Below are 25,575 nucleotides of genomic sequence, written 5' to 3' on the forward strand. Positions count from 1 at the left end.
AAAAACAAAGGGTCCACGACTACTCTGACGTCATCAAAGTGGATTGGTCAGCACCAAAAGTTGGAGAACTGCTGCTTTCGTTTTGACAGAATCGTTATTGCATTTCTATGTTGAAGGCACAACCTTCACGCATGAGTGGTTCACGTGATTGGCAAATAGTTGCAATGTTTACAAATCAATGAACATGCAACAAAGGTCGAAAAGCGACATCACTTTGCAGTTTTAAACCACAAAGGTTACCTTGGCATGTTTTCCTTTGAGGTGGTTGTAATGCATCTGGATTTGGTGTTGCAACGATCTTGTAATAGTTTTTGGGTTTTCTTCGCAGAATGTGCTTGATATGAATTGAAGAATGTCAAAACGAATTTGTATCATTGGTGGTGGTGCAAGCGGACTGACAGCAATTAAATGCTGTCTGGACGAAGATTTGGAACCAGTATGTTTTGAAATGTCCAACGATATTGGAGGTAAACATGATGAAAAACAACAACATGATTTAAAAAATTAGTCAACCTTATTATATATATTAAATTCTCTTGTGCTGGACTGAAAGATTGCAATCAGTATAATCCAGAACAAGCAGATTTTTAATCCAAGAAAAGACTCTCAGTCACAGGGGGTTTTTGGGTACACGTATTTTATTGCTTTTTTTACTACTACTACGTAATTTTTGCTGAAACTGACGATGCTTACATAAGCGAAATCGATTTTTTACAATAAAATCTGCTGACTTCAATTCAAGGCTTGTTGCTTTATTATATATGCGAACCAAAGTGATTTGCTGTCGCAGATAATAAAACAATGCCTAACCGAGGGCTACATCAGATAACTTTTACCGGATTATATTTGAGGCTGGCCAACAGAATACGGAGAAAAATAAAAATAATCTATTTGTACACCATGTTTCTTTCCTTTTTGCACCACACGTTGGTGGACTGGAATATACATTATCTTAGAAAAAGTTGCTGATTCAGCTAGGTTGCGATGCTAGGAAACCACGTTATCACAGATATTGCAATAATTGTAAATGTAATAGAAGCACATTATTTTCTTCACAGGTTTATGGAAATATGTTGAGGAAAAAACAAATCGAGCATGTGTGTACAGATCAACAATAATCAACACCAGCAAGGAGATGATGTGTTTTTCAGACTTTCCGATTCCCAAACACTTTCCCAACTTCATGCATAATACTAAAATTATTGAATACTTCCAAATGTATGCAAAAGAGTAAGTAAAGCTTTTTGAAATGTAAAAAAAAATCGTTTAAGTTAAATTTTCCATGTTTTCAAAAATATTTTTATATGATGACAAATTTCATAGACAAATTGATTTAATTTCTAGGATATATCAAACTGAATTGTACCAATACTTCACAACGCCAGTAATGTTTTCGTATTCTGTTATAACATTTCAATTACACACATGAAAAAATTTAGGTTTAGTCTTGAAAAATACATTCAACTTCAAACTAAAGTCCTGTCTTGCAAATTTGCAAAGGATTATGAAACCACTGGAAAATGGTGAGTTGGTTTTCTATGGGTGAGACGAGCCATGTACTTGAATTTGCATGATTTTATGGCTCTTTTGCATCTTCATACATGATTTTTGTCATCAACAAAAACAGTAAATGTTTAATGAAAAAATTGTATATACCATAATGCAAAAATATGTTGTTGTTTTCAACAGTGATGTTTAGTAATGAGCGCCTGACTTGATAACCTTTATGGTTTTATCGGTGCCCATGCCATTTCATTTCCTTGTATATTGTTCTTGTATCACAATGCAAAAATATGTTGTTGTTTCAGACATATGTTGCAAAACATTGTTTGAATGTCATGCCACGTATTAGCTAAGATGCTCCTTAATTTTGTGTGTGTGTGCAATGTTAAGTCAGGCTGCCTGACTCAGGCATGATAACCTTTATATAGACATATAACAACTCTGGTTTGTATTGCACTGTTCATAACTGACTTGATGACATCATCTTGATGACAATAATGTTCTGCTATTTTGCAGGTGTGTTAAGCATAAAAATATAGAAACTGACCATGAGTCTGAATCTACATTTGATGGTGTTATTGTTGCTGTTGGACATCATGCTCTGCCATACTTTCCTTTGGAATCTTTTCAAGGTAGTTAATGGTCTTGGAATATTTAATGTCGACCACAACAAAACAAGAAATAAAACTAATAGTACACATTTTTGTTGTGAAAAAAATGAATTTCTTTTCAACAGATTTCAAGAAATTTAAAGGTGGATACATCCACAGCCATGATTATAGAAATCATGATGGGTTTGAAAAAAAACGTGTTTTAGTGGTTGGAATCGGAAATTCTGGTGGAGACATCTCTGTTGAACTGAGCAGAGTAGCAAACCAGGTATGCAGAAATCTGTATGTTAGGGCATAGTTTTACTTTCAAGCATGATTATTTTAAGATATGCAAATCTTTAGGGCCTGACGGCACTATTGGTTGAGCTTTACTTGGCCATAGTGTTTCCACCTTGTTTTCTCCGTAAAGTTGCACCTAGTTTGGTGCCCAACGGATGCCGGTGATTGTATAGTCACCACAAAGTGGAAGTCTTTGCTTGGCCGTTTGGTCAGCAAAGTCGCCTAAAAGTCACACCAGTTGCACTGGTGAGACCTTTTTGGTTGAAACAGTGGTCATCTGTATGCACCTTGCACAATGATTATTTTATCCTAACAAGTGAGGATTAACCTAGGTCGTTGCAATATCGCCCATGACACCTAGTTGTAAGAATATATATATTTTGCCCATAGCCAAAAATCATCAGTTTTCTTAAATCAACAGAGGAAATATTAAAGTTTAACATTCAGATTTTTGTTTTCTAGGTATATTTAAGTACTCGCAGTGGTTCGTGGGTTCTAAACAGAGTGAATGACAATGGCCTTCCACTTGACATTGTGAAAGTTAACAGGTCAGTACGATACAAGTTAATTTGGCTTGTTAATTGTGGGAGATTATTATTACCGACAGATGGATTGTTATATTGTAGGACATTCTCCGAGTGAACTGACTTGTTAACATAATGTATGCATGCACTTTTGTGGAATGGCATCCAAACTAGGAATGTTAATGCTTGTGTGAGCTCCAAAATTATACGTGTTTTCTCACTAAAATAAAGTTTGTTTTGCCATCCAAATTTTTAATGTATAAGGACTGCTTATTCACAATAGGTCAGAGCTCTTCCTCAAGATTTTGTTATGCTTGCATTATAGAGCATTGTATTGTGATTTTGTGTCTACTCTGTAACACTTTTTCTGGAAATTTTATTTATGTTAGCTGCAGAAAGATGGCCACTGTTTCGACCTATTAGTACATCTTGGTGTAACTATTGTAGACGATCTTGCCAGTCAAACAACCAGCCAAAATGCCTAATTTTCTACTTGTAATTTGCATTAGGTTGACCCAATTCATGTTGGACAAATTACCAGCATCTGTCACAAATGGTGTTGGTGAATGGTTGCTTAACAAAAGGTTTGATCATGAGTTATATGGACTTCGACCAAAACACAGAGTGTTTGGTCAGGTAAAATATTTTTATTGTCCACTTTAGTACAGATGTAGTTTTTGTGAACAAAATAAAACCTATCTAGTGTGTAAAAGTAAAATTTTGTGCTGAAATTGTTTTGTCTAAACATTTTACAAAAATGAAAACGTATTTATCATTCAAAGTAATATTTTTGAAGAATGATTGCCAAAATGACAAAAAGTACAATGTTTTTTGTTTAACAGCACCCCATGGTCAATGACGACATCCCAAATCGAATTTTAAGTGGAACTTTAATCATCAAAGGAAACATTCGAAACTTCACTGAAAATGGAGTTTATTTTGAGGACGGTGAATTCCAGGAAATAGATTTTGTGATTTTCGCCACTGGTTACAACTTTTCCTATCCATTTCTTGATGAGTCTATTGTTAATGTAAGTCTAAATAACCTTAAAATTTAATCATGGACAAATAAATTAGGCATGTATATATAAAGGTACATTTACCAATTATTGCAATCTGCTTCCTGTTAAAACTGTTTGCCGTCAATGCATGTAACTTAATTAATAGAAATTAGTTGTGATATGACTGTACTTAAAATTAATTTGTAAGCTTAGGATATCATGTATTGTAGGTTAAGAAGAACCAGGCTCCTTTGTACAAGTTTATGTGGCCTCCAAATGTAGAAAAGGGTACTCTCGCAATTATTGGTGGTATCCAGCCAATGGGTGCCATCAATCCCATATCAGAACTTCAGTGCCGATGGATTACAAGAGTGTTCAAAGGTATACTTGATATTAAAAGCAATGTAGTTTTGCACACAGTTTGTAATCAACTGCTCTTGTATCCCCTTATACAGTGGTTCTTAATTTCATGCATCCCTTTTAATCAATCTTTAAAGCCAAAATCACCCCTTTAGAAATTTAGTTTATGAAATTTTTAACTCCAAGTAATGAATTTGTGCAATTGCATTTTAAACAAAATTCCCCCTGCAAAACAAATTCACCTCGATTGATGACTCCTTCTCTGATTCTGTAAACTGCTTTTTGTAATTTGTAAAAAAAAATTTCATAAACCGCAAATTTGTTTCAAGAGCATTTTATCAGTTGTGATTTATGTATGCCAGTCATTTGTAAACCTGTTATCGGTTACATTGCAGGACTTGCAAAACTTCCAACCAAGGCAGAAATGAATGCTCACTTAATTAGAACTGCAGAAGCTATGAAAAAGAGATATTATTCAACACAACGACATACTGTCCAAGTATTACAACGCGTTTTTAATTTAGGGGGAAAATGTGGACAATTGTTTAAAAAATTAGTAATGTTTTTCAGGTGGATTATGTAAAATACATGGATGACTTAGCTGTGGAAATTGGTGTCAAGCCAAATCTTTTGAGGTTGGCGTTTACTGATCCAACACTCGCTCTCAAGGTGAATGAAAAAGAAATAAAATTGAAGAACTTCTTGCTTTTAATAGAGCAATGGATTCGAAAACTCTACAGTTGCAACATTGGGTATAACATCAGTAATTTTTGAGCAGCCCTTTTTTTCACTTGATGTTAAAATGACACTGGTTAACAGCGACAGCTATAGTGTGTATTGTTACATTTCTGATTCTTCTCGGTTGTTGATGGTTTAGAATTGTGACATTAACAATACCATATAGTGTTAGACTGTTTAATGTCTAGGTTTTGAAATCATTCCAATGTGTAGGTTTTGAAGTCATTCAGTATTCACATCAAATTTGTATTCTATGTGTACTAATATTTGTTGTACTTTCTGCAGGTGATATTTGGCCATGTACACCATACCAATTTAGACTGGAAGGCCCAGGAAAATGGTCCCAGGCTCGAGAAATGATTATGACACAGCAGGACAGGGTTCTTCATCCACTTAGAACAAGACCTAGTGTTGCTACCAGAAAGCCTGGCAAACTAGTGCAAATTGCATTAATTTTTAATTAATTATTGTTAAATAAATAATTGCAATAATTAATTCATTAAGTAAAATAAAATTATTAATTTGCCACAACACGGGTACAAATTTCTTTTTCCCTACGCCAAAGTACACACTTACATTGTAACATTATTATGGGTATCAACATTCTACTTGCTTTTTTAGAGTCAGTTCTTATGGATTTAACTTACTTCGAGCAAGCGGAGAAGATATTTTGTATATTTCTAATCAAACGACCACCAACCTTAATTCTCTTCCGGAGAGTTGCAAAGCTCCAGCAAATAATCCAGTTTTTCATTTCGATCTCAACGAATGTTCTCCAACTAAAAAGGTGTCTGTGTAGATTTTCCTGACAGGTTTTGCCCACATAGGTCATGTTCAACAAAATTGTCATAAACTTCCACTTTAGAAACTTTCTTCTTGACAGATTTTCGTTAACACATAGCAAATTATGGAACCTTGTAGAATTGATGTTTCTCTCTTAGAAAACAAGTGGCATGTTCAGATTGGCTTACAAAGTTCGCAACTTCAAGTACAACAGCCAAGCAGTAAGTAGGATGTCCTACCGACCTTACTGGGAGATATCGTGTGACTACAACGGTCAGAAATGTTTAACAGAAATATTAAAGTGGACGCTGGATCTGTTTTAACCAAATTAGTGTAAGTGAGTGGGTTTTTACTCTCAAACCCCTACTTCTACATAACGCCAGTAAGCGGCCACAAAAATCACATTTGACATTGCTGTGACCTTGTGTTGTTTACGACCGAGTCAGCCTCAATTTTGAATGGGATGAAAATTACACAGCTAAAAAAGGAGCTCAACAAAAAGTTACACGGTCCTCGGGTCTTTTAAATGTGAACCCTTCCTCTAATTCTCTGTTTCCACTTTTTATTTCAATAAAACTTAACATTACAACTCTCTGTGCAGAAAGGAAAGCTTTGTCGCTTCACAACGTGCAATTGGAAACTTCACGATTAGCTTTGGGTTGTTTGGTGACGAGCAAATGCAAACACCTCTTACATCAGAATCGATCGTCAGTGTTTCCGAATACGTCTACGGAAAGCTGAACCTATCAGCTCACAAAGAGTTAGATCTCCAGGTAATTTATCGCATTTCATCACATTTTCTTTAGTTGAAAATATCTGCATTGATTATTTCCAAACTATTTGGCCAAATTGCAGATAAAAAGTTGCTGGGTCACAAACAGCAGCGGTGTTAAAAGTGAAGGCTACAGTCTCATTACAGAAAGGTAAGATTTCTTGAACTTTTCTGTAAAGCATGGAATGTTTTTGCAAGGTATCTTTTACCTAGTGCACTGCATTAGGTATATGGTATCTTTCAAAAACTTCACATAAAATTAAAAGGTGGGAATCACCCTGGAACTGTAAGACAAACCCAAGCTGAAAACCATTAATTCGCGCTTGCTTATATTGTTCAAACTCACATCAAAAGCAAAAACAAATTATTAGTAATGCACTATTTTCACACACCGAATCTCGATTACAAATCCTACATTAATATTTCAACCAAATCAACAGTAATATTTTATGCAATGGCATGACTGGCAGGATCGCCCCACTGCGCAGGTCTTTGCTTGGCGATCACATCTAACGTATCGCTATCGTGAGGTATGGGCTAGGCAGCGATGTCTGGGCTGCCAAGCCTGCAAACCTCATGATCGCAATCACGACATTGCATGAAATATTACTGCGTTATCTGATGCCGTGGTAAAGATCCCTTACGTATATGTGAAGGTTGCCAGGCAAGTTGTTTGCTTACGCACCAGTGTACCTTGGCCACAATATACACCTTGAAGCCACTGAGCAATCTCACCCATAGCTCAGTTGGTAGAGCGTTGGGCCTGGTTAACCCAGGTTCGTGAGTTCAAACCTCACCGGGAGCTTCATTCTTCACATCTTGCTTCGGCTTGTCAGGAAAAAATGGCTGATCCAGCCAAGCTTGACCGCATCAACCAAATCAAAGTTTTTTTTGCAAATTTGCCCAAACTTACGAGATTGACAGGTGAGACACTTGCAGTCTCCTGTTTATACTTTTTCTTACCTTGAACACCAGTCAAATCTACCCTTTTCCAACTGGAACTTATCTGATTGATGGATGACGTCATTTTTTGCCTCGTGGTCTGGACTGTAGTTCAGAAAATGTCGCCTTTTGCCCCGGATACTTTATGTGTCCAGTGAATAATTAATAGTTGTGACCAATGCACGAATTTCTTCCCGAAAGTTTTGGCTTTCAGTAAAAGTATTTAAATTTCAGTTTGTTTCCTTACGTTTAGTTGCAAAGTTGTGCGCGAGGCAGAGGCGGAAGATGCAATCGTGATAATGAGGAATTACCAGTCGACTTTCGCAACCTTTAAATTTCGCGCATTCGTGTGGGTGAATAAGGATGTAAACCAACATTCCCTGTACGCTCACTGCTACTTGCAACTCTGTGACAATATTAATAATGATTGTCAAAAACCGGTAAGATTTGAAATTAGCTTCTCCCTGTATTAAATGACATTAGGTGAAGTCCCGATAAAATTGTTGTTTAGAATTGCACAAAAAAACGTCAACGGAGATCCACGCGAGAAAGCTTGAATGAAGTTATCTCTGTTGGGCCTTTCCATGTTTCCACCCAAGACTTGTGTGAAAAGGTAGAAAAAAAATTTTTCCAATGAAATTTAACAATTTAAACCAGTGGTTTTCAAACTTTGCTGCGCCCTGAGAAAAAATGATGCGAACAAACAGTCAACGTTCTCCGACTGAAAATTGTGAACATAGAAATCACTCGTTGTCGTTTTGATTAATTTATCGTTGTTTTTTCGCAAATGCGACGAATATTTCCAAGTGCGTCACCCGCGAATAATATTGACAAGCTCTGGTTTAAACGTTTACATACTGCTAAGTGGTCCTTATTCCACCCTTGTTGTGTTTAATTACAGATATCTGACTCTATATCTCGTTTCCTTCTTAAAAACGTATTTGTTGTGTTCAGAACAATGGGGAATGCTCAGATTTTTGCAACGTCATGAACGGGAAAGTCCATTGCTTTTGCTTCGAAGGTCGCTATCTTGACAAAAACAAGAAAACATGCATTGGTAATTATGCTGCACTGTTAAATCGAGTCGTATAGTAACTTTGAAATTGTTTGTGGTTTCACAAAAGATGCGTCCTTGAGTCATTATAATAATACTCTTGGGTTACCATGGTAACATAATCCCTCACAGGCTTGTATCAGCTTTTTATATACTCATGGAACCGGATAGCTATGACGAAAATGAAAGACACTTTTCACTATTGACATACGCGCTTGTATCGCGGAGACGATTTTGCACACCATAATAATATTTGCAACATTTTTTAAAGCAACACCACAATTTATTTAAGAACAGAACTGAGTATGATTTCTGTGAGTTTGCTTGGTGCATTCATGCGTGAAAACTTGTCTCATGTTTGGGTTGTGCGAGCTTGTAATGTTGTGAAAGTGTTCATCCATTGTAATCTGGTTAATCTTACGCTGTTTTAATGCCTTCTTGGCTGTAATAAGTTTATTTTATTTGAATAAGGTGGAGCCGTGTAGGCATTTAGTTTTAAATCGTGTTTGTTCTAGTTTATTCATCTGTTTGCTGTAAAACTGTTCACCAACTGCAAATTGGAATAAAAGGTTGTAGAATTGCACGCATACAAAACGTACACGGCAATTAAGGATCTGTATCCTACAATTTATTTGTGTTGTTGTTATTTTCACCACGGCGAGCATAACAATGTCGCCAGTGCGGAGTAAATTCTTATAATACAAAACACATTTAACTTTACATGCAGATGTAGAAGAAGCGTTGCAAAGCGAAGGTTTCCAGAGTTTGGAAGGTGTTTACATTGCAGTTGGATTCATCGTTCTTCTGCTCATTGTTGTGTTGGGATTCACCGTTAGATATTTGAGACGTCGTTTCAACAAGAACGAATAATATGCTCACTATAACATCCAAAAATACTAACTGCATGTTTGCTTGTTTGCTTGAAACTTCAACAAAGTCACAGTAGTCGTATTTGTACATAAAAATACCCGTAACCCTTTTGTTGATTTCAATCTGGGATCGGCAACCTACAGTCCGCGACAACATCTGGCCAGCCCAGCAAAATCAACCAGCCAGCAGCCACTTTACAAATTGTAGTAGGCTGGCTCGCCCAGTGCTAAGATAGGTTACAGTTCAAAATTAAGAAACCTGTGTACAATGCCCTTAATTGGCATAGAAACAACATTGAAGTGGAGGGAATGGAATAATTGGTGGAAATGTTTGCCGACCTCAGATTGAAATCCACTGTAAACTTAATTTGTTTTGGTTACGGACATAAAGGTGCAAATATTGTTCGTCAATGCGGAAATAGTGGCGGAATACTTAAAGCGAACTGAATTATGCTACTCCGTAACTAAACCTTTCATTTATAACTAACAAAAATTTCCGTGCATATCATGTAAGCTATTGCAAATCATTGAAAAGTTGCGTTAGCGTCGATGTATTCTAGAAACGAGGCTGCGTAAAAGCTTAATTGCTTGAGGCTACTCTTCAGGCGATGTTGTGTCTGTGTTTACGAGGTTGAATTGCTGCAAACTCAGCAAGAATTTCCCATCGTTGTTGGTCTGTGTAATGACGTCACACCACCAATAAAAAGGTTTCTTTAATTAAGAAAAAGTAACAAACTGGTTTTTTTTAAATTCAGCAGCTGAATACTTATGCAAATGCGTAAATTTAGATACCCAGCAAATCCTCAACCACTATTTTACAACGGAAATAATTTTTAATCCTTTGGCCAAGGGCAGTCCAAACCCTAAAATAAACCTTACAGTTTTTCCATGGAATGAGTATTTAGCGTTTTCAAATAGTTTAAGTTAAAATTAAGTCCTGCAAAAGCTGCAAGAATCCCAGCAATGACTAAGAAATGCGGTCTGACTTGAAACTTGTTTTTCTACATTTTTGTGGCTGTGACGCCAAATAAAGTTCTGTGTGTCTGAGTTTTTCAGCTCACTTCAGAAGCTGTTTGACTCTGCAGGTCGTGGTTGCATAAAAGCTGTTTTGCAAAAAAGCAATGTCTAAAACTTTATGTGTTATTCGCATAGATATGAGCTGCATGTTAACATTTCTTGGCAAGGATGAAGGTTGATAGTAGATTGTGAGGCGCAGAAAGCAGATATTTGTTTGCAGAAAGGAAGTTTAAATCGGTATGTTCTGTTTATTTTAAAGCAAAATTGTTGCTACAATGAAGTGGTTCAACAACATAGATCATTTTTTCGGTTTGATCTGCAAATTAAAACAAAATATCTTCAGCTTTCGGAACAAGATATTTGGTAAAAATGAGCACTAAACTATCAACGCGTCGTTGCCAAGGACAACGTAACGAATACTGCTCTCTTGCGCCATAAAGTTGCGTGTTTACACCAAAGCGAGATTTGTAATTGAGTCAATAAAGTAAATGATGCAGGGGCAAGGCGAAGGTTGGTTACAGGTTGGTCATAAAAATTTAAGAAAAACCAAACACAGATGTTTTTACATTGGCCAATGCACAACCATAGGACAACCAGTTAAAAATGTTCGCATATTTTAATCCCTAAATGCATGGAAATATATTTTATTTCATAGGAAATATTAAACAGATATTTAAATCGGATTTGTGTGTTTTTTGTCTGTTTGCACCATAAGATTGCGCATCATTATTTTTTTTTTAATCACCAATTGCATTGCCGACAAGTCTCTGGTTTAGAATGTGTCGGCTATGTTTAATGGTCGCACTTTTTGAAACAGAAATTTTATTGTTTTGTTAAACTTCACTTTGTCCCGGCATGAATTGAAAGTTTTACAGATCGGCCAATTCCATCCTGTCACCGCTATAAATAAAACTAATTGTAAAACATCAAGTTGTGTTTCTCCTGCTTTAAACGAAAGGCTTTTTTGAAGAAATGCGAAACCCCAAGATGCAAATCGTCCTTCTACTCTGTATGTGCCTTCAAGTTTTGCCAGGTGACTACATAGATACCGAGTAATACACTGACATAATTTGTGTGCGTTGGATGAACCCAACTTCACTGAAATAATATTTTATGAACATTCACAGACTTCGTTCGTTATATTTTGTGCAGGTGGAGGATCGTCCACGTGCCGACCTTCGGCTTATAGTGGAACCATAATAAGTTTCCATATCCCCACCTCATGTGAAAGTTATATAAGGGCGTTGAGTACTGGAAGTGCGGGAACTGCAGCAATACACTTGTCTTACCGCACACTCGGCAACAACGTTTGTTCGGTAAAAATGTCTTACTTTTTTTGTTGACAACATTGACACTTTTGCGTTCTCAACGCTGATTAAGGTGGTGCGACATCCTCTACGCATATGTGGAGGTCACATGGCAAGTTGTGCGCTTGCGCACCAGTGTACCTTGACCACATATACCCGTGAAGCCACTGAGCTCCTGAAGTTTAGTTGGTAGAGCGTTGGGCCTGGTTAGCCCAGGGTCGCGAGTTCAAACCTCACTGGGAACTTAATTTTCAGATCTCGTTCGGATTTGTTGGGAAAATGGCTGATCCAGCAAGGCCGCGATGCCAGTGAAGCTTTTGATTCTTTTGTAACAATAATGATTTTTGTGCTCCATTACTCTGATTGCAAACATTCAACTAATCATTGAAAGCATTTAAATGGAAAAGAAATTCAATACAAAGAGAAACAAAATCCAATTTGCAATAATTACTTTTCAATTTTCTTCTTAAAAGGATCAAGAATTTGCTGGCGAGTCGCAAGTCGAACGTTTCTCAAGATGTTTCGCTTCACGCGAACTTTTTTTTGTTTGATATGTTTCTGTGTTCATTTAATTATGACGTAGGTTTACCAAGGAAGCAACAAAAACGGAGTCTTGCTGGGGACTTTCGTTGGTAATGGAAGTGCGACAGGAATTGTGAAATCAAATACCGGTTCCTTGTATTTGAGTTGCCCCACGTTACGAGCCACTACCAACTATCCTGCCTTTGCTTTTATAAAAGGTAAATTACTCTATCCACTGATTTCTGTGTAAATTTCATATTACTGATGAACTAAAATCACTCGTTATGACGAAACAAACATTTTTGTTTGACAATTAGGCGGTTTTAGTTTATCAAATTGAGTGATATTTCAAGCAGATTTTCTCTGTCGGCGTATACTTAGCTTGCATGGTTTACACTGACTTTGTAATTTAACTGTTAATAAAGCTACCGCACAGGGTGTTTCCACCGTGCATTGTGAAACCTATTTGAAAACACGCCAAGAATTGCTGCTGATTGACGACGAACGTCACTATATGTTGTTTAGTCACCGAGGAAGCCTCGTGCAACTTGGAGTTGAACGTGGAAGATCTTCCAACAACTCTCGTTCTCCCGACAAGTAATGGAAAGTTATTGCAAGGCCTTGCTTGTAATTACACGGTGTCAAGTCCAGTGAGGTGCAACTTTACAGTTACCGTGTCGTCAGGACTAGCGACTAACGCAGCAAACAACATATTCGTAAGTTCGTATGAATAGTTCCAACGAATTTTGACACAAAAACTCCTAAATTAGCATTGAAATTGCCTGATCATGTCAATGTTGCATTTAAAATCACACCGCAGGCAGTGTTTTGACATTTCAATGTATTTGGATTTGGTCTAGAATCAATTGCACTTTCTCAAGCAAATAAATAAATAATAATGAATACAAAAATTACAATGGCAGTGGTTGAGGCAAACGTTGAGGATTTCAAGACACGATCTTAGATGCAAAGTAGTTTCCATATGTAGGAGCACGCAAAGGGTAGGAGACATACGCACTAAAATGTGATTGGTTACAAATGTAATGTTTATCAGATAATTAATTCCATTTCGTTACAGCGAAGTTCAACCTAAGTAACAATAATGTGTAAATTAAACCTGCCGATAAGTTTCACGTGTCCTTTCATCGCAATTAAAGAATAACTAAAATAAATACAACGACTCTTTCAACATATGCTGAAATGTAAAATAATGTGGTCCAAAGAGAGGCATTGCCTATTTAGGAAAATATTTATTACATCACAGAAGTTGTTCAGAGCGAAGTTCGCATGAAAATTACCACAAGTTGTGACTTAAAAACTCAATAGCTTTTAACATTTTCTAATGTCTGATTTTGTTAAACTTGCATTTGAATTCGCACATCAGGTTGTATCTTGACTTTTCAAAGTATTTGGATTTGGACCAAAAATGAAATCACTTTCTTGAAAAAAAATACAGCAAAGAATAATGAATGCAAAAAATTACAACAAAAGCGCAAAAACAGTAAACATGATTATTTAAGGGAAAATTAATCGTGTAAAAAGTCGTTCAGAGCGAAGTAGAGTAATTTAAATCACGAAACGTTTGTGTTTTGCTTTCTTTAGGAAGTATTATAGCGACCGTTTAAAGAAGAAATTTCCTTTAGATTTTATCAGACGATCCTTCCCATCCAGGAATTAGAATAAGTCGCTCTCAAACAGATGAAATAGTCACAACGGTTCAAGCCCGAAGAGTCAACGTTCAAATATTTACTTTATCTGCTTCATCACCTTCTCCAACCATTCACATCGATTCAGGTTTAATACATAACTGTTTGTCAACAAATTACCGCAATATTTTAAACCATGGAAAACGAAAAATTTTAAGCTTGTTACTACAACAAACATAAACACACAAACTAAACAAACTGCTTGATCTTAATCCCGCTCATAGAATAGGTAATAGTAGATAAACTAAAGACTTAACTCACATGCAAAAATAGAAAGTTACGCCAAACTACTCTTCAAAAAATTATCTCTTTCTAATTGAGACCACTTTACGCAGACTGCAAGTTGTTTGATGGAATAGAATGCACCGACTCCGTCAAGCTAAAGTAGGTATTTATGTAAAAATTTGCTGCAAAAAAAACAAAGTAAATAAAATAAAATTATTTATTTGCCACAAAGCGGGTACAAATTTCTGTCAAAAAAAGTAAACACTTACAGTGGAACATTGTAACATTATTATGGGTATCAACATTCTATTTGCTTTTTTAGCGTCAGTTCTCATGGATTAAAATTACTTCTAGCAAGCGGAGAAGATATTTTGTATATTTCTAATCAAACGACCACCAACCTTAATTCTCTTCCGGAGAGTTGCAAAGCTCCAGCAAATAATCCAGTTTTTCATTTCGATCTCAACGAATGTTCTCCAACTAAAGAGGTGTCTGTTTAGATTTTCCTCATAGGTTTTGCCCACCCAGGTTATGTTCAACAAAATTGTCATAAACTTCCCCTTTAGAAACTTTATTCGTGACAGATTTTCGTTAACACATAGCGAATTAATTATGGAAAATTGTAGAATTGATGTTTGTCTCTTAGAAAACAAGTGGCATGTTCAGATTGGTTTACAAAGTTCGCAACTTCAAGTACAACAGCCAAGCAGTGAGTAGGATGTCCTACCGACCTTACTGGGAGATATTTTGTGACTACAACGAGTCAGAAATGTTGAACAGAAATATTAAAGTGGACGCTGGATCTGTTTTAACCAAATTAGTGTAAGTGAGTGGGTTTTTACTCTCCAACCCCTACTTCTACATAACGCCAGCAAGCGGCCACAGAAATCACATTTGACATTGCTGTGGCCTTGTGTTGTTTACGACTGTGTCAGCCTCTATTTTGAATGGGATGAAAATTATACTGCTAGAAAAGGAGTCCAACAAAAAGTTACAAGGTCCTCGGGTCTTTTAAATGTGAACCCTTCCTCTAATTCTCTGTTTCCACTTTTTATTTCAATAAAACTTAACATTACAACTCTCTGTGCAGAAAGGAAAGCTTTGTCGCTTCACAAAGTGCACTTGGAAACTTCACGATTAGCTTTGGGTTGTTTGGTGACGAGCAAATGCAAACACCTCTTACATCAGAATCGATCATCAGTGTTCCCGAATACGTCTACGGAAAGCTGAACCTATCAGCTCACAAAGAGTTAGATCTCCAGGTAATTTATCGCATTTCATCACATTTTCTTTAGTTGAAAAATATCTGCATTGATTATTTCCGAACTATTTGGCCAAATTGCAGATAAAAAGTTGCTGGGTCACAAACAGCAGCGGTGTTAAAAGTGAAGGCTACAGTCTCATTACAGAAAGGTAAGATTTCTTGAACTTTTCTGTAAAGCATGGAAAGTTTTTGCAATGTATCTTTTACCTAGTGCACTACATTAGATATATGGCATATTGCAAAAACTTCACATCAAATCAAAAGTTTGGGAATCACCCTGGAACTGTAAGACAAACCCAAGCTGAAAACCATCAATTCGCGCTTGCTTATATTGTTCAAACTCACATCAAAAGCAAAAACAAATCATAAGTAATGCACTAATTTCACACACCGAATCTCGATTACAAATCCTACTTTAATATTTCAACCAAATCAACAGTAATATTTTATGCAATGGCATGACTGGCAGGATCGCCCCACTGCGCAGGTCCTTGCTTGGCGATCACATCTAACGTATCGCGATCATGAGGTATGGGCTAGGCAGCGATGTCTGGGCTGCCAAGCCTGCAAACCTCATGATCGCAATCACGACATTGCATGAAATAGTACTGCGTTATCTTATGCCGTGGTAAATATCCCTTACGTATATGTGAAGGTTGCCAGGCAAGTTGTTTGCTTACGCACCAGTGTACCTTGGCCACAATATACCCCTTGAAACCACTGAGCTAGCTCACCCATAGCTCAGTTGGTAGAGCGTTGGGCCTGGTTAACCCAGGTTCGTGGGTTCAAACCTCACCGGGAGCTTCATTTTTCACATCTTGCTTCGTCATGTCAGGAAAAAATGGCTGATCCAGCCAAGCTTCACCGCATTTTGGCACCACATTTTGGCTTTCAGTAAAAGTATTTAAATTTCAGTTTGTTTCCTTACGTTTAGTTGCAAAGTTGTGCGCGAGGCAGAGGCGGAAGATGCAATCGTGATAATGAGGAATTACCAGCCGACTTTCGCAAACTAACAAAAATTTCCGTGCATATCATGTAAGCTATAAAAACGAAATAAAAAATGCAGCAACATATTCATCCATACTGTACTGGGATTATTTTTAGCTGCAGTGGAAATCAAACACAGAGTATATGGCAATAATTGTTAGCATTAACGTTAACTCTGCATGGTCTATGATTTAGCCTTCTTTGGTAATTGCCTGGAGTTTTATTTTTCCACTCTGTATCTGGTACTATTAGTAGATTACGGAGTATAACTTGCCTGTAAAGAGGTTTTGCAGTTGTTTGGTGTTCGTCAACCACACAATGTGTTTATTAATAATTTCGCACTCTATATATCAATATTACAAGCTTTAAAACCGTTGCCTTTATGCATAAATTTCCGAACAACAAACGGGGAAGAACTTTTTCGACAAGAAACAGAACGAAAACAATTTAAAAGTTGACATCAAATTTTGCAAATCATTGAAAAGCTGCGTTAGCGTCGATGTATTCTAGAAACGAGGCTGCGGAAAAGCTTAATTGCTTGAGGCTACTCTTCAGGCGATGTTGTGTCTGTGTTTACGAGGTTGAATTGCTGCAAACTCAACAAGAATTTCCCATCGTTGTTGGTCTGTGTAATGACGTCACAACTCCAATAAAGGTTTCATTAATTAAGAAAAAATAACAAACTGTTTTTTTTTTAAATTCAGCAGCTGAATACTTATGCAAATGCGTAAATTTAGATACCCAGCAAATCTTCAACCACTATTTTACAACGGAAATAATTTTTAATCCTTTGGCCAAGGTCCAAACCCCAAAATAAACCTTACAGTTTTTCCATGGAATGAGTATTTAGCGTTTTCAAATAGTTTAAGTTAAAATTAAGTCCTGCAAAAGCTGCAAGAAGCCTAGCAATGACTAAGAAATGCGGTCTGACTTGAAACTTGTTTTTCTACATTTTTGTGGCTATGACGCCAAGTTCTGTGTGTCTGAGTTTTTCAGCTCACTTCAGAAGCTATTTGAAGCTGCAGGCCGTGGTTGCATAAAAGCTGTTTTGCAACAAAGCAATGTCTAAAACTTTATGTGTTATTCGCATATATATGAGCTGCATGTTAACATTTCTTGGCAAGGATGAAGGATGAAGGTTGATAGTAGATTGTGAGGCGCAGAAAGCAGATATTTGTTTGCAGAAAAGACCAAGTTTAAATCGGTTTGTTCAGTTTAATTCGAAGCAAAATTGTTGCTACAATGAAGTGGTTCAACAACATAGATCAATTTGTCGGTTTGATCTGCAAATTAAAACAAGATAACTTTAGCCTTCGGAACACGATATTTGGTAAAAAAGAGCACTAAAATATCAACGCGTCGTTGCCAAGGACAACGTAACGAACACTGCTCTCTTGCGCCATAACGTTGCGTGTTTACACCAAAGCGAGATTTGTAATTGAGTCAATAAAGTAAGTGATGCAGGGGCAAGGCGAAGTTTGGTTACAGGTTGGCCATAAAAATTCAAAAAAAAAAACAACACAGATGTTTTTAAATTGGCCAATGCACAACCATAAGTTGTTCAGTAAAAATGTTCGCATATTTTAATCCCTAAATGCGTGGAAATATATTTTGTTTCATAGGAAATATTAAAAAGATATTTAAATCGGATTTGTGTGTTTGTTGTCTGTTTGCACCATAAGATTGCGCATAAAATATTTTTTATAATCACCAATTGCAATGCCGACAAGTCTCTGGTTTAGAATGTGTCGGCTATGTGTATAGTCGCACTTTTTGGAACAGAAATTTTATTGTTTTGTAAACTTCACTTTGTCCCGGCATGAATTGAAATTTTTTACAGATCGGCCAATTCCATCCTGTCACCGCTATAAATAAAACTAATTGTAAAACATCAAGTTGTGTTTCTCCTGCTTTTAACGAAAGACTCTTTTGAAGAAATGCGAAACCCCAAGATGCAAATCGTCCTTTTACTCTGTATGTGGCTTCAAGTTTTGCCAGGTGACTACATAGATACCGAGTAATGCACTGACATGATTTGTGTTCGTTGGATGAATCCAACTTCACTGAAATAATATTTTGTGAACATTCACAGACTTCGTTCGTTATATTTTGTTCAGGTGGAGGATCGTCCACGTGTCGACCTTCGGCTTATAGTGGAACCAGAAAGTATTTTCAAATTCCCTCCTCATGTGAAAGTTCAAGTTTTACAAGGGCTTACAGTACTGGAAGTTCTGGAACTGCTGCAATACACTTGTATTACTACACACTCGGCAACAATACTTGTTCGGTAAAAATGTCTTACTTCTTTTGTTGACAACATTGACAATTTTGCGTTGTCAACACTGATTACGGTGATGCAAATCCTCTACGCATATGTGGAGGTCGAATGACAAGTTGTGCTATTGCGTATCAGTGTACCTTGACCACAATATACCCCGTGAAACCACCGAGCTTCTGTAGCTCAGTTGGTAGAGCGTTGGGTCTGGTTAGCCCAGGGTCGTGAGTTCAAACCTCACCGGAAGCTTGATTTTCAGATCTCGCTCCGATTTGTTGGGAAAATGGCTGATCCAGCAAGGCCGCGATACCAGTAAAGCTTTTGATTCATTTGTAACAATAATGATTTTTGTGCTCCATTACTCTGATTGCAAACATTCAACTAATCATTGAAAGCACTTAACTGAAAAATAAATTCAATACAACGAGAAACAAAATCCAATTTGCAATAATTACTTTTCAATTTTCTTCTTAAAGGGATCAAGAATTTGCTGGCGAGTCACAAGTCGAACGTTTCTCAAGATGTTCCGCTTCACGCGAACTTTTTTTTGTTCGATATGTTTCTGTGTTCATTTAATTATGTGATAGGTTTACCAAGGAAGCAACAAAAACGGAGTCTTGCTGGGGACTTTCGTTGGTAATGGAAGTGCGACAGGAATTGTGAAATCAAATACCGGTTCCTTGTATTTGAGTTGCCCCACGTTACGAGCCATTACCAACTATCCTGCCTTTGCTTTTATAAAAGGTAAATTACTCTATCTACTGATTTCTGTGTAAATGTAATGTTACTGATGAACTAAAATCACTCGATATGACGAAACAAACATTTTTGTTTGACAATTAGGCGATTTTAGTTTATCAAGTTGAGTGATATTTCAAGCAGATTTTCTCTGTCGACGTATACTTAGCTTGCATGGTTTACACTGACTTTGTAATTTAACTGTTAATAAAGCTACCGCACAGGGTTTTTCCACCGTGCATTGTGAAACCTATTTGAAAACACGCCAAGAATTGCTGCTGATTGACGACGAACGTCACTATATGTTGTTTAGTCACCGAGGAAGCCTCGTGCAACTTGGAGTTGGACGTGGAAGATCTTCCAACAACTCTCGTTCTCCCGACAAGTAATGGAAAGTTATTGGGAAAGCTTGCTTGTAATTACACGATGTCAACTCCAGTGAGGTGCAACTTTACAGTTACCGTGTCGTCAGGACTAACTGCTTCCGTGAACAACATATTCGTAAGTTCATACGAATAGTTTCAACGAATTTTAATATAAAACTCCTAAATCATTGAAATTGCCTGATAATGTCAACGTTGCATTCAAATTCAGACTGCAGGCTGTATTTTGACAATTAATTGCACTTTCTCAAGCAAATAAATAAATAATAATGAATACAAAGATTACCACGGCAGTGGTTGAGGAAAATATAGAGGATTTCAAGTCACGGGCTTAGATGCAAAGTTGTTTCCATATGTAGGAGCACGCAAAGGGTAGGAGGCATACGCACTAAAATGTGATGGGTTACAAATGTAATGTTTATCAGATAATTAATTCCATTTCGTTACAGCGAAGTTCAACCTAAGTAACAATAAAGTGTAAATTAAACCTGCCGATAAGTTTCACGTGTCCTTTCATCGCAATTAAAGAATAACTAAAATAAATACAACGACTCTTTCAACATATGCTGAATTCTAAAATAATGTGGACCAAAGAAAGGCTTTGCCTATTTAAGGAAATATATAATACATCGCACAAGTCGTTTAAAGCGAAGTTCGCATGAAAATTACCACAAGTTGTGACTTAAAAACTCAATAGCTTTCAACATTACCTAATGTCTGGTTATGTTAAACTTGCATTTGAATTCGCACATCAGGCTGTATCATGACTTTTCAAAGTATTTGGATTCGGACTAAACATGAAATTACTTTCTTGAAAAAAAATACAGCAAAGAATAATGAATGCAAAAAATTACAACAATAGTTTAAAAAAAGTAAACATGGTTATTTAAGGGAAAGTTATTCGTGTAAAAAGTCGTTCAGAGCGAAGTAGAGTAATCCAAATCACGAAACTTTTGTGTTTTGCTTTCTTTAGGAAGTATTATAGCGACCTTTTAAAGAAGAAATTTCCTTTAGATTTTATCAGACGATCCTTCCCATCCAGGAATCAGAATAAATTCCACTCAAAGAGATGAAATAGTCACAACGGTTCAAGCCCGAAGAGTCAACGTTCAAATAATCACTTATACTGGTTCATCACCTTCTCCAACCATTCACATCGATTCAGGTTTAATACATAACTGTTTGTCAACAAATTACCGCAATATTTTAAACCATGGAAAACGAAAAATTTTAAGCTTGTTACTACAACAAACATAAACACACAAACTAAACAAACTGCTTGATCTTAATCCCGCTGATAGAATAGGTAATAGTAGATAAACTAAAGACTTAACTCACATGCAAAAATAAAAAGTTACGCCAAACTACTCTTCAAAAAATTATCTCTTTCTAATTGGGACCACTTTACGCAGACTGCAAGTTGTTTGATGGAATAGAATGCACCGACTCCGTCAAGCTAAGGTTGGTATTTATGTAAAAATTTGCTGCAAAAAAAACAAGTAAATAAAATTAAATTATTTATTTGCCACAACACGGGTACAAATTTCTGTCAAAAAAAGTAAACACTTACAGTGTAACATTGTAACATTATTATGGGTATCAACATTCTATTTGCTTTTTTAGCGTCAGTTCTCATGGATTAAACTTACTTCTAGCAAGCGGAGAAGATATTTTGTATATTTCTAATCAAACGACCACCAACCTTAATTCTCTTCCGGAGAGTTGCAAAGCTCCAGCAAATAATCCAGTTTTTCATTTCGATCTCAACGAATGTTCTCCAACAAAAAAGGTGTCTGTTTAGATTTTCTTAACAGATTTTGCCAACCCAGGTTATGTTCAACAAAATTGCCATAAACTTCCCCTTTAGAAACTTTCTTCTTGACAGATTTTCGTTAACACATAGCGAATTAATTGTGGAAAATTGTAGAATTGATGTTTCTCTCTTAGAAAACAAGCGACATGTTCAGATTGGTTTACAAAGTTCGCAACTTCAAGTACAACAGCCAAGTAGTAAGTAGGATGTCCTACCGACCTTACTGGGAGATATCTTGTGACTACAACGAGTCGAAAATATTGAACAGAAATATTAAAGTGGACGCTGGTTCTGTTTTAACCAAATTAGCGTAAGTATGGGTGCGTTTTGGAAAGCTGCAGACATGGTGTGTACACGCACTGTTTCGACGTGTAAGGTCGTATCAGTGCAGCTGTTGTCTGTGGCACTGTGCTAGCTTTTGCACTAGCGGGCACACTAATTTCCACTTTGTGGTACCTTTCCGGTCAACGTCGATCTGTTGGGTACCCTATACGGAGTGGGTTTTAAATAACACTTTTACAACCACGAGTTTAAGTTAACCTCAAAACTTTTTGAACAGAAAAGAAAACATTGTCGCTTCATACAGTACGGTTGGCAACATTACGGTCAGGTTTGCGTTGTTTGGTGACGAGCAAATGCGAAACCCACTTACATCTAATTCGATCGTTAGTGTTCCAGAATATATCTACGCAAAACTGGATATTTCGGCCTACAAAAAAATAGATTTATTGGTGAGTAATCATTCAAGTGTTTCTTGTGGGCGATGGCTGATAGCGTTTCTGTTTCTTCATCTTTCAATTTAGTTGAAAAGTTGTTGGATCACAAGAGACGTTGGAGGAAATAAAAGATATGAACTCATCAGAGAAAGGTGATTACCACGAGCAAATATTTAAACCATCCTTCTTCATTAGTTTGCAAACATTCGTTTGTTTCTGATTTGTTTTGGGTTTTTGTGCAGACTTATTACCATAAATCTATAGTCTATGAAGGTTACAAATTTGCAAAAAAAAAACGTTTAAAATAAGTTGTTGGGGGCTAATTTTTGCTTTTTTAGCTGCAAAGTTGAGCACGAAACTGAAACTGAAGACACGATTGTGGTGACGAGAAATTATCAACCGATCTACGCCACCTTCAAGTTTCGTTCATTCGTTTGGATGAACGTGTCTGAAAACCAACAATCCCTGTACGCTCACTGCTACGTGCAATTATGTGACAACACCAACACCGTCTGTGCACAACCGGTAAGATAATATATTTTTCAATGAAAATCATATATTAATAATTCTGCAAGTGCAAATACCTAGTACAACCGGTAAGATATCCATATCCTGTTATTTATCGCATTGTTCATGACCACAAATATTAGCTTAGATAACAACAATGCATGTTTTGCTTTCTTCCCACAGGATTGCTCACGTGGACGTAAACGTCGATCTGTGGTTCCGGGTTTAAAGGAAGTCATATCAGTTGGACCTTTCTATGTTTCGGTTCCGGATCTGTGTGAAAAGGCGAGTTTTATCCGTGCGACAACTTTACTGGAGAGACTAAACCGTATAAGTAGTCTTGAGTCGTGCGACTCATGCAAGTTTATCATTGTACCTTGAAATACAAAACTATGAACGGTCGGGGAACCTCTTTTTCGATTTGACCACACAAATCGACCATTTCCGAATCCTTGCTCTTAGAATACGGCTTACAGTTAATGCTTGTTTAGGAAAATGGAGGTTGTACGGACTCTTGCAGCGTCATAAACGGAATCGTGAAATGTTCATGTTTTGAAGGTCACGTCCTTGACGAGGACAAGAAAACGTGCATGGGTAAATGTGGAGGAAACTTAAGCTAATGAAAGATAAGATTGTCGTTGCGTTAATGGGCGAATTAAGAAAATATTGTTGCGCATCTGAAGTGTTGCATGGTTGAATATTAGATAACAACCAAATAACTTTGATTCAACGCAATAACGATGTGAATAAACAAGAACTGCAGAAAATCATAATGCTACTTGCTCTTAATTTATTGTAGGAGTGGAGCAAGCATTTGAAAGCAAAGGATTCCAGAGAATGGAAATCCTTTACATTGCTGTTGGAGCCATCGTTATTTTACTTGTTGTGGTTGTGGGGTTGATAATAATGCGTTTGAAACCACGTTCCGGTAATGGAGGGTTTACCCAGGGAGTACTTGTGCGTGGAAAGTAACTGACTGATTGCCTCCAGGTTTAGGACCTCAGCACAGCAATCGTTCACAACAGCTTTTATTGAATGATTGCGAGTTAAACCTAATTGTACATACAACTAACAAATTGCTTGCTTTTCTTGATTTGAAAGAATATTCTAGGAAGTAAAATGTTTACAAACTTTGCATATTTTGCATTTATGTTAAAAAATAAGTTGGATTGATAATCACTCCTTTGCGATGTAATTTGTGACAATAGTTGTAATCTCATCTCAGAAACGAACCCACCGTATTTGTTTGTGTATAATATATGCTATGCCAGTTTCAAATAACAAATAAAAAAATGCAGCAACAAACTTTTACACACAAGATTTATGTTAAACTGAGGAAGTTAGAAGCAGTTATATTATGCGTATTGCATATGAAAGCTTCGGTTTCTATTGTAGTTTAGCTTGGTGAGCAGGAAATCATTAACAGAATTATAATGCTTAACATGATTGCCATGCTATGTGTGATCGAGTACCACTGCATTTAATTATAATCCCATACTTTTTTCGTTTATACAGCTTACGTAACATACACGATATTTTTGTTAGTTATGAATGGAAGATTTAGATCAGGCGTATTGACAATCAATATTTGCATTTTTATGTCGTCAAACAAAACAACTTGGGCTTACAGAGGATTCATATAAGACATATTCCTGCTCGCAAACTCTGCCCTAACAAACCATGCTATATTTCCATTAACAATTCCGCTCCCTTCAGTGTTTATGTTGTTAAGATGAATTGTCGCAGCCGGATGATTTTGCTGGACGGGCCGGATGTGGCTGTGGGCTGTTGGTTGCTCACCCCAGATTTAAATCAACAAAAAATCGGTTACAAGGGTGTTTATTTGTGCAAGTAAGACTACTGTGACTTTGGTATAGTTTTATACACGAAATCAAACAGAAGTGAATCGGTGACCAAGTGAGATCTGAGCTGAAAGCTGAGCGTGGCTCGGGCACGCAAGACAGAAAATTTACACAAAAAGAGGTAGATTGGCGCCTTAAATTTTATTGAGTATTTGTCCTCATAATTATCCAAGTGATGTTTTGTCAGTGGTTACTTCAGAAGTGAGACCTTAACACAGGTTTTTGACTCTCGTTGGAATTCCTATTTGTCATCGTCTTTATTTTGTTTTGGAGTTCAATAAATGCTGTCAAGCAATGCTTCTCAGGAGCAACTAATGTTGCCGTTTTATCAGGAAAAAAGGTGATATTTTTATAAATTCATTCAGGATATTGCACCAACGCTAATCATGAGTTTCTCTAAGATTTGGTCTTGAACAAAAAGACGTTGTTACAAATATTTAGCTTCACCCCAAAAACAACCTTGGTTATTTGTATAAAGGACAAAGGTGTCCCATACCACAGTGGTAGAATGCTAAACAAATTACGTGGAAGGTCGCTACCTTGACAAAATCTAAAAAACATGCATTTGTAATTATGCTGCACATTTTAATCCAGTCGTACTGTGTCATGTAGTTGTTTGTGGTTTCAAAAAGACGCGTCCTTGAGTGATTATAGTTGGTTGCCATGATAACACGATCCCTAACAGACTTATGCCAGTTTTTTCTCATGGAACCAGATAGCCATATGACAAAAAGAAAGACACTTTTCACTTTTGACATTCACACTTACATCGCGGAGACGATATAGCACTGTATTAATATTTGCAACATTTTTCAAC

The 25,575-nt window shown here is 36.7% G+C and overlaps 2 protein-coding genes and 1 pseudogene across 3 annotated transcripts; all 3 read left to right on the forward strand.

Moving 5' to 3' along the window:
- The first annotated feature begins 128 nt into the window (after positions 1-128).
- On the forward strand, positions 129-5,803 carry LOC145914279 (flavin-containing monooxygenase 5-like; annotated as a pseudogene). The gene is made up of 14 exons (XR_014403371.1): positions 129-261; positions 329-467; positions 1,059-1,230; positions 1,440-1,523; positions 2,020-2,135; positions 2,240-2,382; positions 2,856-2,941; positions 3,427-3,553; positions 3,760-3,948; positions 4,149-4,299; positions 4,674-4,777; positions 4,849-4,947; positions 5,302-5,453; positions 5,638-5,803. The product of XR_014403371.1 is annotated as a flavin-containing monooxygenase 5-like (transcript).
- A 207-nt stretch (positions 5,804-6,010) lies between these two features.
- Positions 6,011-10,171, forward strand: LOC145914280 (pancreatic secretory granule membrane major glycoprotein GP2-like). Its single transcript, XM_083002085.1, has 7 exons — positions 6,011-6,132; positions 6,401-6,572; positions 6,655-6,722; positions 7,767-7,953; positions 8,025-8,126; positions 8,468-8,570; positions 9,295-10,171. Exons 1-7 carry the CDS (start codon positions 6,080-6,082, stop codon positions 9,435-9,437), a joined length of 828 nt encoding a protein of 275 aa, XP_082858211.1. The 5' UTR covers positions 6,011-6,079; the 3' UTR covers positions 9,438-10,171.
- A 1,193-nt stretch (positions 10,172-11,364) lies between these two features.
- Positions 11,365-24,159, forward strand: LOC145914647 (uncharacterized). Its single transcript, XM_083002466.1, has 22 exons — positions 11,365-11,486; positions 11,606-11,769; positions 12,344-12,500; positions 12,808-12,998; positions 13,926-14,076; positions 14,324-14,372; positions 14,536-14,701; positions 14,860-15,035; positions 15,304-15,475; positions 18,557-18,751; positions 19,327-19,483; positions 19,791-19,978; positions 20,875-21,025; positions 21,273-21,321; positions 21,484-21,649; positions 21,808-21,983; positions 22,233-22,404; positions 22,477-22,541; positions 22,728-22,914; positions 23,080-23,181; positions 23,388-23,490; positions 23,696-24,159. The coding sequence occupies exons 1-22, from the start codon at positions 11,426-11,428 to the stop codon at positions 23,866-23,868; spliced, it is 3,171 nt and encodes a 1,056-aa protein (XP_082858592.1). The 5' UTR covers positions 11,365-11,425; the 3' UTR covers positions 23,869-24,159.
- Positions 24,160-25,575: the final 1,416 nt, after the last annotated feature.

The sequence above is a fragment of the Ascidia mentula genome, chromosome 9, assembly GCF_947561715.1.
Source record: "Ascidia mentula chromosome 9, kaAscMent1.1, whole genome shotgun sequence".
Classification (NCBI taxonomy): domain Eukaryota; kingdom Metazoa; phylum Chordata; class Ascidiacea; order Phlebobranchia; family Ascidiidae; genus Ascidia; species Ascidia mentula.

Coding starts and splice junctions, on each gene's coding strand:
- LOC145914280 (XM_083002085.1), top strand. CDS start 6,080: ATGTTTAACAGAAATATTAAAGTGGACGCTGGATCTGTTTTAACCAAA. Junction 6,133..6,400: donor TCTGTTTTAACCAAATTAGT/GTAAGTGAGTGG, acceptor CTCTCTGTGCAG/AAAGGAAAGCTTTGTCGCTT. Junction 7,954..8,024: donor ATAATGATTGTCAAAAACCG/GTAAGATTTGAA, acceptor ATTGTTGTTTAG/AATTGCACAAAAAAACGTCA.
- LOC145914647 (XM_083002466.1), top strand. CDS start 11,426: ATGCGAAACCCCAAGATGCAAATCGTCCTTCTACTCTGTATGTGCCTT. Junction 14,702..14,859: donor AATGTTCTCCAACTAAAGAG/GTGTCTGTTTAG, acceptor TTTGTCTCTTAG/AAAACAAGTGGCATGTTCAG. Junction 22,542..22,727: donor TATGAACTCATCAGAGAAAG/GTGATTACCACG, acceptor TTGCTTTTTTAG/CTGCAAAGTTGAGCACGAAA.